The following is a 17,177-nucleotide window of genomic DNA, read 5'->3' on the forward strand; positions in this document are numbered from 1 at the left end:
TCAGCAATAAAAGTGGCACCTTTAAGACTGCAGTGCTGTTACTACGCTTTCTTGTACCATAAAAAAGCAGGGAACATTTTACCTCCTCCCAGGATTTCACAGGGACAATCACAGACACAGCTGGCCAGTGATAAGTACACACTCCGGGCAGCTTTTTCTGACTTCAGCCAGTTAGCAACCTGCAAAAATGGTGTGCACATAATTAGATGACAACAGTTATTTTCTTGTATGTGCTTAAAATTCATGTCAAGAGATATTGTCCAGGTGCTTTATTGTCATACAGCTCATTTAAACTGTAATTTTAGGTGCAGTTTAATCAGTTGTGAGCTTAGGAACTTTAAAATTAGACATGTTCAGCGTGTATTTTTTAATTATGCCTGATTGTCTAAGTGCCACAACCAAGCCCAGATAAATAGCTCAATGACTGTGCTTATGACAGGTACTTCACAGTATGGCATTAAACCGTTTTATCTTCATTGAGACCAAACCAGACCAAGTTACAGGTCAGATCTGTGGAAAGGCAACCCCGCTCACAGTCAAAATTCCTGATTTTCTAGTTTTTTTTGAGCACGAGAACCATCTGTAATTTAATAAATGTAAGGTAGAGCTGTTTAATGCCATACTGTGGCAAATTTCAGGCAGAGCAATGGCTTATCCATAGAAAACAAGCAGGTTACGGACCCCCCAACCAAAAAGTAACATAGTGCACCTTTAAGTTTTTGTAATTTTTATGTAATTTTTATGCAGTATGGTTGCTAGATAAAAAGCTTCTGTCATAATTTCCAATAAGAAATTAGTTAAACGACAAATGCATAAAAATTACATGTATAGCTTTGTGTTGTTAGTTTAGTTTTATATATAAAATCTCAACCAATGCAACAGGAAATTCAACCTCCAACAATCCTATTCACCACAATTCATATTTTTAAATGAATAAAAATCACCCAGTGGGAACTTAAAAATATTGAAAAACAAATTGAATTTAACCACTTCCATTGCATATGCTTTATGTGTCACCTGAAGCTTCGCACAGAATCCAATCTTGTAAAAGTCCCCAACAGGAACATTCAGTAATGCAATAGACAGAGTGCAAGAGGTTACAGAATAATGCCTGTCATTCTATAGCCCCATACAGCCAACAGCCCCTTTCTGTCACCCAACTGAAAAACACAGATTGGACGCCTTGGATTTGGACTACTTGACATTCCTCTCCACCTCTTAGCCCCTTCATTGTGCAGTATTAGATATAATGTGGTGGGAGGCACTAGCTCTGGTGGGGACTGCGCGCTTTGTAAATTGGAGTTAGGCGGGTGCTGCCCCAGGGGAGAGCTCGGAGGGGACCTAAACGCACCACTTTAAGTCTGACGGCGGCGACTTCGATTTGCGGCGTGGAAATGGGCCGCGTGAATGTGGAGAGATACAGTATGTGTCACTTGAAACGTATTATGTGTGAATGGAATTTGTTGGCGGACCGTGACTGCGTGAAAAAAAAAGTTCTTTGTTTATTGTACTTGAGAAATTGGATCGTAATGGGAGACCACGGGTCCAGAGTACTGGTCATGTGGATTTTTTAAATACATGTGGAGTCAAGAAAGTTCAAAAAATTGGATTGTATATTGCGCATTGTGCTTGAAAAGTCAGTAAAAATGTAATGCATCAGGAATGTACTAAAACGTGCCTGTCTTGGATGAAGTTCAAGTCTAGGATGAAACATTAGCTGAGTGTAAAATTAACCACAAAAGGGAAGAAATATCATTTTATACCTGTATTTTGGAGATTACACTGGACATTTCTGTCTCTTTTTGAGGTCATTTAAGTAGTTTTTTATTATAGACGATACACTTTATATTCTAAATTTGCATATCTCCATCATAACAATTCTTATCCAATCCGATATTATCAGTTTTTTCTAAATATCAGACCTCTACACATAGTATGGACTGCTAACTTTAAATATATTTTCTATCTTGCTGCAGCCAAACTTGAATTTCCTTTGGGATCAATTAAGCATCCATCTTTTTATTTATTACATCAAAAACTGTGACTTGAACATGGAACAAAACTTGGACAAAACCAGGATCAAACCAAGTCAATGTTGGGATCCACTAGGCTAAAACCACGATCAATCCAAGTGTAAGTGCACCCTATATCGCAAACCTTGAAGAAAAGTCAAGTTAAGAGTAAGGGCTAAATAGATCATAATGTAAAGGTTTTTAATTGGTCAAAGGTTCCATATTATGCTATTTTCTGGTTTGTTATAATGTTGTTTCCTCATCAAAAACATAAATGGAATTGCATTTGTTTCAACACAGAAAGACTGCATATTTAAACAGAAAACACTGTTCCACCTTGTGATGTCATGTAGAATTATTTGGATAATTTCAGCCCTGCAATTGCCAATCTCTACTCAACAAAAGTGAAAAGGTAACTGTAATCTTGAAAAATGACCACTAAATTACATCGGAAGTTGGAACAGAGCATTGTAAGCTTTGGAGATGTAGACAGACTAATAAAGGGTTACTCAAAAATGTGTGAATGAAACAAAACACAAGTCTGGGTATGTTTTTGATGAGGTAATAGCATTATAACATGGCTTGAAGCTCACATAATCCATTTTGTATAATATAGGACCTTTAACATTAGCAAACGTTCGACTGCTATAGAACAACACTGCCTTGTACAATTTCATTTTAGAGACTATCCACTCTTTGACAATCATATCCACCACAAATTAATGGGTTTAAAGAATGAGGAATTATTAAAAATTAAGCTTCTGACTGGTTGTAAAAGATTTCTTGTCACCTGCTGTTCTTCGAGACAGTCTGTGCCTAAGTGATACGAGCACGACGCTGAGCACGAATCCACAGAAAAGAGCACAGTCAATTTCCAGGGGAATTATCAAATAGAGTTACAGAGGAACTTTGCAATATTAAATGATATTACATTACATATTCCATTTTAAGGTTCCCAGAATTCAATTTTACTGTAATGAAAACAATCTTAAATTACGCTTTTCAGGCTTTTCACATATACAATTAATGACATTCAAATTATTCAAATGGTCATGGTTGAAATTCATTTTTATGGGGCAATTAACTTAGGCCATACAGATTCAGACATAAATGATTCAAATAGGGTTTCTACTGACACACTTTCCTACCCATCAGTAGTGGTTTCAAATTAGGCGCAGACAGTAGATGGGAGAAAGATGGAGGAGAGTGGGAGACTGAGAAAGCCTGCGTGTTTTGTAAAAATGGGGTCTTACTTCTGCATAAAACAGCTGTCACTTGGTGCTTTGACAGTGCGACGAAAATTACGTCTTCATCAGTCTCAGTAGATTTTCCAAGACTCGATGTCTGGGCTTTTGTTAATGTGAATGACATCGTCTTTGTGAACAACGCAGTAAAGCTTTGAGGTCTGATTTGGAAATTGTACGTGACAAAACAGAACATTTGCTATAAACACAAAGAGCTACTGACACTACAGTCTCTTAGTGCACAGTGTAACAATACATGCTTTTTGTATAGTTTTCAATGTCATTTTAAACTATGGGATCAGTACAGTAAGGAGGGACCTAACACAGTGGCTGGTTTATCCTCTGGTAATGGGCAATTAGAGTCTCTGAAAAGCTTATAATAGGTTTTAGGTGGAGGAACTAATGAAAATCTTAACATTTGCTTCTGAGACTCAAAACCTACAATTGCTAACCAATCTGCCCCTGAGCCAAAAATATGTGCAAATTACAAATAAACCAATTAATCCAAGAATCTGTAAAATTTATTTTCCCAAAAAAAAAGAAAAAAAAAAAAAAAAGATTTGGATCTTGAACAAAAAATATCTAAAATATCTCATGAAGTTTTCTCAAGCTGCACTAACTGAAGGTCTATAAAATCATGTAGAACCCCATAAAACGTTATTGGATATATTTTAAAAGTCTAAAGTGGATAAAAATCACACACCTTTAAGTCTCAAGGCCAGACAAAAACTTGACTTTAGGAGTGCAATTTGTTTCATTTATGGAAACTCTTTAACCATCTATGAATTTATGATAGCACAAATGTACAAATAAAGTGCACTTTGATTTATAATGTAATTAAAATGGGAAATTATACAATTCAGTGGATTACGCCATTAGTTTAGTTCTGATATTACACAGAACCATAGAAAAACTGTAGCAAAATGAATACAGAAATTGTTGACATGATTGTACATTTCTAATGGTTGTTGATGCAAAACACAAATCATATTAGGCAAATGTATTTGTGGAAACTGTTTGTGATTGCCGAGTACATTTGCTAAGAAATCTGCGTCTCAAATGGATCTAAAAGTCCTCATTTAAAGAGAGTGGATAGTCATTTAGATTTCAGCACTCCTCTTGTTGCCAAGCATGCAGTAATTCTGGCTCTGGTTTAGAGTCCATTGTTCTAGGAGGAAGTGCAAGGCAATCAAAAGATGTCTGGAAGGTCAAATAACCTTTTTTCTAACTACCTTTTCAGGTTCTAAAAAGATATTGTTCCCTCAAGAGATGTGATGGAAAATCTCCTGTAGGAAGCATGGAAGTTGGAAAGTGCACAACCGCCAGACCAAAAAGAAACAATCTGATCTTACAAAAAAAGTGCTTGACTGCAACAACTTCCTTTTCTTTGTGGACGGTTCCTTGGGGAGAAGTCTCTGGGCTGGAGAGGTAGTATTCAGGTTTACCAGAGCACAGACGGCCAATGTAACTACGTGCCACTCTGGAGAGATGAAAGCTTCTCCGGCGAAATAGAAGAAGGCTTTGGGAGGACTGACAAGAAGAGAAAAGGAGGGGTACAGCGTTGAGGTAGTAGTTGGTAAAAGCTAAATGGAGCGGAGCGGCGTTGGAAACACACACAGACACGCCATGTTTGTTCAGACTGTGCTATTACAACCTGTTACATCAGAAGTGCTGACCCCTCAGCTCCCCTCGTCTCTCATTTTGAAAGGAGGTAATTCTAAGTGCGCCGTAATGGAAGCGAATTGTTATTGTGTTCGCCCAGACAAACCCACACCATTTCTTCCCTCTCCAAATGTATGAAATCTGCTTATTAGGATTCTGCCACCGATCGGGCTTGAATTCCTTGAAGCCATTAGCGGCGGTCGAGGCTGGTCTGGACTCTGGCCTCAGCATTGACTTTAATGACAGGGACCGGCTACTAGGAAGAATCAATGCTTCTTTGCGGTGCACCGATGAAACTGGAACAGCGGCTTTGCCCCCACTGTCTTCTCCGACCACTTAATTGATCAGGCCTTTATTTGTCCTGTCACAAGACTTAAACCTAATTTGTTTCCCATTGCCCACAAAGCGTCCAGATTGAGTCAGCTCTTTAAGCATGTTCTCTTCTTATTGTCCTGCTCGGAATGCTCATTTGTATATCTGATTCATTTGCGTCAAGTAGTAGGCTTGCCATGATAACAAGTTTTGTAGCATGATATATTGCTATAGAGAAATAGTGCGATAAACAATAATACTGAAACTATTTTAAATAGATGGTATGATTAAAAGGCATGAGCTGCACCAAATAAACAGCCAGATGAAGCAATGATTAGCCACAGAAGTGACTCAAAGCTTATTGCATTACAAAAAAATTAAAAAAAAAATCTCTCAAATTTTGTAAAGAAAATGTACTCACAATAAATACTGGCCCCCAAAATATATTGTTCCAGCTTTCATATACTGAGCCGTTATAGTAATTATTGTGACAGGCCTATCAAGTAGTGTAACTTTTAAAATCTTTTCTCATTAAGTATCATCTAAAACTATCTTAAGATCTATATTCCATTGTTCACAGACAACATAGGCGTTCAATTAGAGCACATTGTGTTTGTATGTATTTAAATGAACAGGGGAGGTGCAGAGGGCTCAGAAGAAGCCTGCTCCCTTTGTACTGCACTACAAAGAAAAAGGTGCAACTTGCAGTCTCTCTTTATGCTGCAACTGTGCAAAGATGTTTGTGTAATTGGGTGGTATTTTTACTACAATGTGGCTGCTTGCATTTCCATTACATTTCTGTCATAAAAGCCCTCCTCAGAGTCATCGACTTAAATTAAACGCCAATACTGTGTGTGTGGAATGGGCGAGCGTGGAAATGGGTTTAACACTGGGACTGTAAACATAAACTTTAATGCCACCACCAAAGCAAGGGCCAGTCATGCCGTGGCTTTGCAAATCATAGAATAATAATCACAGATTTTCTTGGCCCGCCTGTCACATCAGCTTAATATGAGTAAGTTAGTTGCATTCTTTTGTGCTCTTTCATTTTCTAATCAAGGCCAAATTCGCTCCCTATATTCCATTTGCATTCGGTATTTGGCATCCAAATCTTGTACATGCAGCGCACTTCTCACATTTCCTTTTAATTCAGATGGAATTAGGTTTAGCCAACTCTCAAAATGCAGGGTCGGACCAGAAAACAAGTTGTTTGGGATTAGATAGCAGCGTTATAAACAGGCCTGTTCAGCTGATCTTATCCATGTCCGGAGGGAGATTCTCCACACTGGGCCACTTCATGAGCTCATTTGCATTCGCCAGCACTGTAACTCAGCAGGCTGCTAAGAAGGAGACAGCCGTGCCAGCGCCGTGCGATTACGGCCATAATATATTAACCCATACTGGGCAATTTCGACAGACAAGTGGGATGATGCCATGATTGATTTTTAAGTGTTGTAAGTGCTAAGTATTAACACAAGTAGAATATGTTCAGTTATATATTACAAGACCACTTTCTCAGGGCCGTCTAATCTCCAACATGCATTTATTAGACCAATCAAATGAAACATCCAACTTCTTACTATTGCCAATGTACACAAGCTTCATACTACCTCTCTATGCGATCTATCTCGGAGGATTTTTCATAAAGGCATTTCATTATAAACATGCTTCAAAAGCCTAATAAGCACTGGGAAAATATAATTTTACATAATTAGCAGACAATAATATATCATTAACCTTTCCAAATGACTACATCTTTTCCCATTGAGTCACAGTATATAACTCATATTAGCTTTACTCTTTAAAGCTGCACTAAGGAATTTCAAGCCTCCTGATTAGCTCTATGGAAATATTATTGCTTTGTCTAGAATCTTCAACAATATAGACTAAACCTTTTTATCACAAGAGAGACAAGCAGATTACAGCACTATGCTATTACAATTCAGATCTGTGGAGAGTCCCCCCTATTCAAAAGAAAGAATTTATGTATTTTTGGGCAATAGAAATACCCATAATGAATAAATGCTAGATATAAAGATATTTAATGTTATACCATGCAACTTTCCAGGCAAAGCAATGATATCTCCATGGAGACAAGCAAGTAGTGGACCCTCCACTAGAAAAGCTGCACGGTGCACCTTTAAAACCAAACTTGTCCCAATAAAAGGATGTTGTTATGACAGCCTCCTCAACCATGCATTTAAAGCAGAGTCTATACATAAGCCTGGGCTGATGACAGATTCACTTAATGTGGAATGTATGGTAAATTCCCTCGTGAGTCTCACCACGAGTCACAAGATAAACAGGCTGCTCTTTTCTTAGCCGTACACAGCACTTGTTGAGAAGGGTGCATTGTCTTGTGATGTCAAGGAGGAGTGCATACAGTGGTATCGCTAAGGTAATTAAACGCATAGTGAAGGTCTTTGTGTCTGGAAGCCTTGGCACTGCCAGACTAATGGTAAAGCTAATTAAAGTATGTTTTATCCCTCTAATGAAACTCAACTTCTTTCCCACTGCACTGGCAAAGAGTTATATGAGTAAGTTTAAAGGTTTATGTAGACTAAATGCGCTGCACCCATTTTTTAATATAATAAACTAACATATGTCTTGCCCCAGTACATATTGTTTTATATAGTTATTATACAGTGTTTTTTATCATTCACAACGCAAAAAATGTGGTGCTGGTGTGCTGTTCCCATGCTAGTTGTTGTAAACATTGCGGTGATGGCAAGACTCAAACTCTAAAAGTTGTATAAATTGAGCATGGTAAATAAGAAATGTGTTAGAAAAGTGAGGAATAAGTGACTGTGGATCATTTTAACCATTTAAAATCAATTAGTTTGTCAAGTTTTTAAAGACTGTAAAAATCAGGAGCAGCAAATTTAAAGTCAAGATTTTTTGGTTTTAGCAAGAGTGTAGTTTATCTAAAATATAAAGTGTATCTGTACAGTTGTACATACCTCTGACCACGCTGAATGATTTTCTCATCAAGGACGTTGTGGGTTCAAACATTTGACCAGCTGATCACTCTTCACTCTGACCGAAATCCGCAACACTCCCCATCTCCATGTCCGAAGACATCGGTGTGTCAGCTCGTGTCAGGTGGTGAATAGAAATTTCTCCTAGCAAAGAGCAAATCCGAGTTAAATACAAAATCTAAAAATACACTTTTCTTCATTTCTCAAAGGGTATAAACTGCCTAAGGTTCAAAGCTGTTAAGACAGCCTGCTCTTAACCCCCAACAGGAGAAACTGCAGTGAAGTCCAAGCTGTTTTTGAATAAGAGTATTGGTTAGAAAAAGAAGATTTAATAATCAATCATCACACATAAATCATGTAAAATGTAATAAGGCCTAATGAGGCAAAGCTTCTTTAAAGGTGCACTATGTAACTTTTTGTTTGGGGGTTTGTCATTGTACTGCCTGAAATGTTCCACAGTATGACATTAAACAGCTCTAGCCTACATTTATTAAATTATAGGGGGGTTTTAGTGCTCAAAAATACCTAGAAAAAAGCATTCTGACTGTTAGCAGGGTTGCCTGTCCACAGATCTGACGAGTAACTTTGTCTTGTTTTGTCTCCATGAAGATAAAAAGGTTTAATACCATACTGTGAAACACACAAGACGAGGCAATAACACCTCCATGAAGAAAAGCATCTGACGGACCATCCACCAGAAAAGTAACACAACGCACTTTTATAATGAAAAAGCGAACATCTGCATGATTCTAACAAAAATCACACGAGGAGTTTATTTTAATATCCGTCTCAGCGTTTAGCCAGTATTCAGATGGCTGGTGCGAGCTTTTCTTCGACCGTGGGCAGTTGGCTGGAGTGCTGCGTAGCATAATGACTAAAAGCCACTTCTCCTTGTTTAGATTTTGCCTCGGGCTCTACTAGCAGTCCACTCCCCTGCGATCTAAGAGGTTTGCTAGGTTATATCGCGCTAGCATATCCGTCATATATTTAGGACCCATTCCATGAAGAGAGTTATAAATAAGTAATAAGACTTTAAAATCAATTCTGTGGCTCACCAGGAACCTGGTTTAAGAATTGAATGGGCAAAGAGTGGTTTCCTTTTGGGCTTGTAGCAACTATTGATTTCATCCAAGTCATGCTTATAAAGTCTTTTAAGGAAGTTCAGTCAAAAGTCACTGGCAGTAATCAATTTTGTCTGATATAAAACAACCCTTTCTTTATATTTTATCTAAGACACACTTTGTCACAAGGTCCTCGACATTAGAAGTGATTTAAGGGGATCAAAATGAAAAGACTTTGCTTTTACTGTTAAAACGAAGCCAATTAAATGTCTGAATTTCTGGACTTTCAAATTCAGTTTTTACATTAAAGACAAACTGAAACCTTGAGATGCTTATTTCTGAAGTGAAAGGTTAATTTTGTTTGTGTATTTCCTCATGAAACAGCATGAAAACAGAGAATTTGATTGCAACTCAGAATTAGCATACCACCAGCAAATCTAATAACACAATGGAATGACAATTTTTGACATTACGTCTGTATTGGGCTTCTGACATGATGATAATGAAAATCAAAACCTGCTTAACATCCACCACACCTTGTGAAATCCTGTTGTTTACAGTCAAGTATTAAGAGGAGTAATCCAATAAAAGCAGTGGTGGTAGCTGCGGTAGCTGTCCATGGTGCTGATTTTGTGCATATTCAGTCTCTTGGTGAGTTTTAGCACAGTGAGACTAATTAGACTTAACAGCTACACCCTCATACATGACCTGAATAAAAATAAGTTTTCTCTGAATTATTTTTGCAATTTGTCCTCAAAGTTAATTGTTAGATAAGCAAAAGCAGGGGTCGGTATGCAAATGTTATGGATCGTCGTCATCAGAGCATTTAAGTATTTGTGTTTGTTTTTTAGTCTCATTAAAGGTGTATACATTTTGAATCTAACAAGCAAACGATTCACCTATAGACTGCTAAAAATGGGTCATGCCAATTTTACGGATCATAATTATCATAGCATTTAAGCATTTGATTCTGTTTTAAGCTTTATCAAAGACACATTTAGAATCTAACAAGCACAATTCACCTATACACTGCTAAAAAATTGTATATAGTTAAGTTAAAACACATTATATCATTAATTATATACTCAACAGATCATTGCCCCTCTCCTATCACTCACTCAGCAGTAAGTAAAACATCCACCCACTAGAACAGACTTTTCAGGTTATTATCACATTTAATAGCAGCATTCAAATCCACAATATTAGACATTAGCATTTTCCGAGTCTTGGGAGTGTGTCAAAGCCTTGTGTCACTGTGAGCACTCCATCAATCTCCATCTCCTGCTACATTGGTGCGGCTCATTTGGACTGTCACTGTTGACGCTAACTCACACTCCAAGCCAAGGATTTTTACCACAATCGCTGAGACATTCAACAGTGAAAAATGATCAATTATGAAGTTGCCAACTCCAGCCCTCCTCTGTATCACTTATCATGGGGGTGATGAATTGCCAGTTACTGATAAATAATATCACATTCACAGAGGTTTATGAACAGGGACTTGTATTCATTAGAATGAGACAGGTGCAAAGTATAAAAAAAAAGTGGGAAAATTTGCATGCCAAAAAATACTTTGAGTTCACAGTTAATAGGCTTAGTTCAACTTCTCAAATTACCAGTCATTTGAGGGATTTCAGGTCAGGTCACACATGGAGTTAAATAACTTACTTTAGTTAGAAAAAAAAACATCAGCCATAACTTAAATTAACTTCAGAAAAATCAACTGCATATTCACAGACAAATTGGCCATATGTTTTATTGGATTTGTGTCGCCTGCTTATTAGGCCCATTGACAAGTCGCTAAGGCATGAGTCATACAGGGAGAGAGTAGACATCACAACATAATCATAAATGTTCAAGGAATAAACTCTCATTGTAATCTACCATAATAATTGCTGATTCATTTTACAAACCTGGCACTTTGCATAAGCAGCAAACAACAAAATCTTATTATAAAACAGCATCTTGATTAACATACAGCCTGTGTTAACAAAGTCTAAATGTGGCCCATCAGATTTATCCAAAAACTGTAATTTGTTCCAGTTTTAAACAAGAAATGTTCCTATTTCTGACCAATTTGATACAGTAAAGAGGGGGAAATATTGTCATTTGTCAAGCCAAAATACAGAAAATGCACTCAGTTGCACAAGCTGAAGTTTCTCATAGTATATACTGACTCACAACAAGTTATGTGAATAAGTCATGAATGAACTCACACTCACATGTTTATTACTGTCCCTAGACTGATTAATTCGAGGTCAGGCGGTTTCCACAAAGTGAAACCGTCTGACCTCGCAGCATTAGTTACCAGTTACCCCTGCTAAAGGGGGTAACTGGTATATTAAGCTTTTCCCAAATCCCCTAGGAGGAAGGGCAATAACATCTTTCCCCTTGATAAAATTCACCAAACATTCTCTTTGTTCCGGCTTTAAATCCTCGACCTCGGGAATGATTGCCAACATAGAATCTATGGCTTCGTCGACATTCATCTCAACTGCTTTGTTTACTGTTGTGCTGAACCACAAAAAGGACTCAGACAGGCACTTGAGTTTGACGTCATGGCTTCACAGCTCTTCACTGATTGGCTGGTGTGCGGTCTACAACTTCCTGGGATCTTGCAAACAATAGTGTATTCCGATTCCTGACCTAGTCGCTGGAGAAAAATTAAATTGAGCAGAAGCACTAAGTGGCGCCAACCTGGCTACTCTGTCCCAGCAGATTTATCCAAAACCAGTGACTTGTCCCAGTTTTATACAAGACATGTCCCAGGTGTCCCTATTTCTGTCCAATTTAATCTAAACCAGAACTACATCAGGTATAAACCAGGACTAAAACTGACTTATTACATTTTTTAACTAATCTGATCCCTGCCAACAGTAAAGAGGAGGCATTTGTTTTGCCAAAATACAGAAAATAGTGTTTGCTAATGAACATAAAGCAAAAACAAATGCAGCAACTGAAGTCCCTCAGACTATGACTGACACGATGAAAAATCTAACACTCTCTTTTCACAATTTTATTCATACCAGCCATCTCAACCGGGGGGTGTCCCAGACTTTAATTTTGAAAACCTGGTCACCCTAATCACGCTAATAGTTGTGTCAAGCATGTTAACATAGCGCTATACAGCAGACAAAAGCGCACGCAGCGTCGCTAAAATCGCCTCATTTGCATATCAAAGGATAACATGTTAAAGATCATTAGCGGATCGTCAACACACCTCATCCTGCGCACATCAACAGCGAGGCGCCCAACATCTCCACAGAGCTATTAAAACTACATCTCCCGCCAATATGTCCAAGTCTAGAGGACATTTAGCTGCCCACGAGGTGCCTGCAGCTTCCTGAACAACATGATTGAGGTAAGGGGAAAACAAACTGTTGTTTTCGAGTTGAAGAAGCAAACACAGTAATCTTAACAATAAAGACACACAGATATATGAAAATAATCAGAATCAGACGTTTTATTGCTACTGTCAGTGAACTAAATTCACAAACTTCTAGCAATGTGCCTCTGCGATGTGGTGCAAAATAAATCAGTGACTAAAGATGGTAAAATATAAACAGTGATGAAATAAATGGCATGCATAAAATGAAGTGTAAGGAAAAAATAGACTTAAACTGAATTTAAATACAAAACATACTGTAAGGGTAGAAGTACATTGCAAAACTAGTAGTAACAGAAGCATGCATGGTATGTAAAGCCCTCAGCCCACCACGAGGAAGCTTGACTTGCATTGTCTTGAACTGTCTTTTTCTGTTAATTGTATATATTGTATTGTGATTACAAATAACCTATATAATATCACAGAAAAAAAACAAGCGAAGTTGCAGTGCTGCCCATTGTGCAAAAATATTGAAATATTGATATATCGTATTGTTAATGTGATGATACAGTATCGATATCGATGGCTGCTGTATTGATATTGAGTATTTTTTGGTATATTTTGCTAAATTATTTTGTTACAGCTCTACAGTTTTGTTGTTTGTTTAAAGGAAGGAAACTTGTTTATGTAACTCATTTGGCATATTCACTGTTTTGAGGATTAAATTGGGTGTGTTTCATATTAAAGTGGTTTAACAAAGACTTTTAGTATCACAGCCAACATTTAGCCTTTATTTTTTATTGAACCATATCAAGTCAATTTGAAATGTATTGCATTGAATCAGAAGCTCACTGTACGAGATTATATCATATTGTAGCCTATGTCTCAAGGTATGTATTGTATCAACAACTTCTTCATGATACCCAGCCCTACTGTCCATGCCCATCAGATTTTTTATTATTTAGTACCAAGCGAGCTGATACGATATTCAATACTGATATTTTTAGCTTTGTCATATTCTTTGAAAGCCCTTTTTAAACAGGCTATATGAGTCAAAATAAAAATAGAAAAGCATTTTTACACAAACATGTAACTGTGTTTTAATTTTATAACCTGCAAAAATACATTTTGCTATTATTTTTACAAAAGTGAAAAGTTTATTTGTGATTGTTACTTCAATGTAAGATTAATGAATTAATAGTATTGGTTATTGGCCACAGCAGTAGTTCAAATACTGTATATCAGTAGCTCTCTAGTATCCAGATATCCATGTATTTCCACTATCTTATACTGTATACTTCATCTGCTAACCGTAAACAAGCAGCTTGAGGATGCAGCCTTCATCCGACCTTATCTAGCCTTATTTGTCCTATTTTGTTTACTTTACTTTGTCCTCCATGGTCAATTATGGTCCATTAGACAACCAGGCTTGTGTACTCCGAATATCAGCGTACATGTACTCACTCACGCTACAGGGGATGGGCAGTACTGGCTGTTTTGGTGTGACTCATACTATTCTTGCCAGTTACAGCAGAAAGACTGGCTCCATTCCATACATTTTTTTATAAGCATAAAATATAACATAAAACTAAGTCATGTGTTTAGGCTGTGGCTTAATAAAGCAGAGTTTTATATTGCAAGTAAGCAGATAGGAAATTAAAAAAAAAAAAAAAAAGTTGCGTATTTATAGCTGAGAGCCTTAAGTAAGCAAGTTGGCCAGACAATATGGTGTCTACTGATAAGGACTTGGATGCATTTTACTGGTGTTGCGCGATAACCCGGGCTACTCCCTTTCTCTTTACTCATGCTCCGCGTTGTTGTTGTTGGTCATCCGAAGTCAGTTAAAGACAGTGATTTATGCCTGGGGCTGGGTGCAGCACAGCCTCATTACACACCGCCATTTTGAGAATCAGCAGATAATTACAGTATACATCATAGACCTCATGGGGCTCCGCAGATTCAGTCCATTCCACCGGTCTGTCATTTAGGGCCATAGAGCCTGGGGAATGAGAAACACTATATAATATATTACACCCCAATATCATTTTTTCGGGAACTCCTGCTGCAGTCTCATAGTGGGATTGGGAAATGGCATTTTTAACTCCGCTTCAGTGAATAATCATTAGGTTTTGTGCTCAAGGTGTGTCTTATTCTTTACTGAAAGCAGCATCACAAACGGCTCTTGTGAGGGCAGTAAAACCCCGTGGAACATGTGCAAAACAACAGTAAATAGAAATCTCATGCCGTTAACGTGTCAACCTTTTAAAACATATTGCGTTTTTGGCTTGTGCAAACTAATATTTTTCTTTCCTAATAACAGTTATTACGAGAGTCAAAGTCATATGAGTGTTCTGGGAGTAGACCGACTGCCTTTTTGAATGTTTCTGTACCTGTACCTGCAGTTTTAAATTTTGGCCTTGTTATTTCTACTGTCTCTGACTGATTTGTAGTTTCTATCACAATGGTATAATCTAGGTTTGCCAAAAGATGAAATACCTAAATGACAGTAACACTAGTATTCAAACAAGATATTTGTGTATGTATGTTTAGTGGAAGAAAGGGATAAAATGCATACATATACAGAACAAGTTGTATCTTTCTTGAATAGTTTTGGAATAGTCTGGATCTATATCAAAACTAGTATAAGACCACATGGTAATATTAAAGACTATATTATAGATTTGTGTTTAAAAGTATGTTCTGTTGTCTGAAAAAGAGTGATTTTTTTTATCATCGTTTTATCAAAATAAGTATACAGCCTTTTCAACATTTAAAGTTTAGTTGCATGAAAATCATCAGTTTTGTGTTTTCATTCAAATATTGATTATGACTAGACAGTACTGCATAATATTTCAGCCAAATGTGATCCCGCAATGTATACCAATAATTACCTTTAAAGGAATGTACACTCACTATATAAGATTTAGCAAAGCAGTGTATCTAACCGCCTGTTTTCAATCTTCCACAAAGGGGACATTAACTCGTGCCCGAACTGAACTGAACCCTGAGTATCTGGACCTCCGCCCCCGCGCTGAGCTCAACCCTGAATACTGGACCCCTTGCACCCCTTTAGTGAGTACCCCGCTCCCATCTCTCAACCATCAGCTCACCTAATGTAGCGTACAGTCCACTCTGCCTCATGTTGTGTCTCATTTGTTTGTGCACGCTCTGCAATCTCATCTCCAACATGATTTTGCCTGGTGAATACGGTTTTCTCATTCATGGCCATAGACTGTATAAAGAGGTGACGTCACCCATAGCGTTTGGCTCCAGTCAAATGAAGCTCACGATTCTAGCCGTTATATCTTCCATATTACGAATAGGAATTTATTTACAGACAAAGTATCAAAATAAAAATGCCGGGATTATACTAGAGTGAGATAATATGAACATTTTAAGACCAAAATGACGAGGCTCACTGCAGTTACAGAAAAAGGGATGACAATTTTTCAGTGTAGAGTCAAGTCATGCAGAGTTGATGGAGAAGGAAACGTCCCCCTGTTCACTTCCTATTTTTGAATGCAGCAGCTAGTGGGTTACCTAAGTCCATTTATACAGTCTATGGTTCATGCCTATCTCTATGCTTGCCAACTACCTCTATGTGCCTGTGAAACTTCTCTTTCATCTAATTCCCTGTGCAATGTTTAAGTGTTTTGCCTTGTAGCTACAGTGACTTATTGTGCTTACGACGTCATTAAATTCAGGGGCTTAATGTGATGCTAATATTTGTGCCATTTTTTACTTGAGTAATAAGTATTTGTCTCATTACCTCACGCTCTCAAACACAGTGCCTGATAGTCATCTGGGGCTGCTGGAGCTGTGTGCGCGGGTGCATCTTAATGATGTCAGTTTTTCTTACCCTGTTATCAACTCCACTATATCAACATGAGGGAGGCAGGGCGCTTTAAACTAGAAACACATATTATTACGCCTATCTGTCTTTACGGATGGAGATCATTTAAGACAATCAGGCCTCTTCCCGGGCCAGGAAATACTATTGTTTATGGTTACTCTGTAGTGCATCTTATCTTATTGACATGCTACCTAGGTGCTTATTTTGCCTTCCCTTTCTCTCTAGATCTGGATCTAATATATAATGTATATATGTGTACATAGATGTGGTGTTGGTTAGTATCAAAATAGTATCAAAATATGTACAAAAAATACATATTCAGAATACATTTATTTTGTATTTTTGTAGTTGCTCTTTCATTTGGTGGTATTCAGAATACAATTACCCATGAATACATTGTGGTACTTGGTAATGGCTTCAAACTACACGGTGTTAGTGAGAAATATATTTAAAAAGCAGCTTTTGTGGTGAGTGTAAATATTAGTAAATAAATGGAAAACAAATGGTGCAACAAACACAAAGCTGCTGATTGATTCTGTCATGTTTATTTGCACTATAATGAAGTTCAATACAGTGTTAAAGTAAAACACAGTATTTTGTTAGACCATACAAAGGAATACATCACTCAATGAAAGTATTTGGTATTCTGTAACTACATATATATTATGCCAATACTGGACATATTTATCAAAATGTGTAAGAATAAGAATGAGCTGCACAGTTTAAAAAT

At 37.4% G+C, this 17,177-nt stretch overlaps 1 protein-coding gene across 2 annotated transcripts in view; it reads left to right on the forward strand.

Moving 5' to 3' along the window:
• Positions 1 to 17,177, forward strand: part of LOC110172956 (protocadherin-9) — a 337,830-nt gene that overhangs the window by 66,868 nt on the left and 253,785 nt on the right. The window contains exons 2-3 of one of the 2 annotated variants that reach the window (XM_055154638.1): positions 1,143 to 1,151; positions 15,565 to 15,666. In XM_055154638.1, coding sequence (XP_055010613.1) covers positions 1,143 to 1,151; positions 15,565 to 15,666 — 111 coding nt within the window. The remainder of the gene's footprint in view (positions 1 to 1,142; positions 1,152 to 15,564; positions 15,667 to 17,177) is intronic. The other variant, XM_055154639.1, reaches the window with a different exon arrangement.

The sequence above is a fragment of the Boleophthalmus pectinirostris genome, unplaced genomic scaffold (genome assembly GCF_026225935.1).
Source record: "Boleophthalmus pectinirostris isolate CB_2022bp ecotype Guang Dong unplaced genomic scaffold, ASM2622593v1 HiC_scaffold_19, whole genome shotgun sequence".
Lineage (NCBI taxonomy): Eukaryota > Metazoa > Chordata > Actinopteri > Gobiiformes > Gobiidae > Boleophthalmus > Boleophthalmus pectinirostris.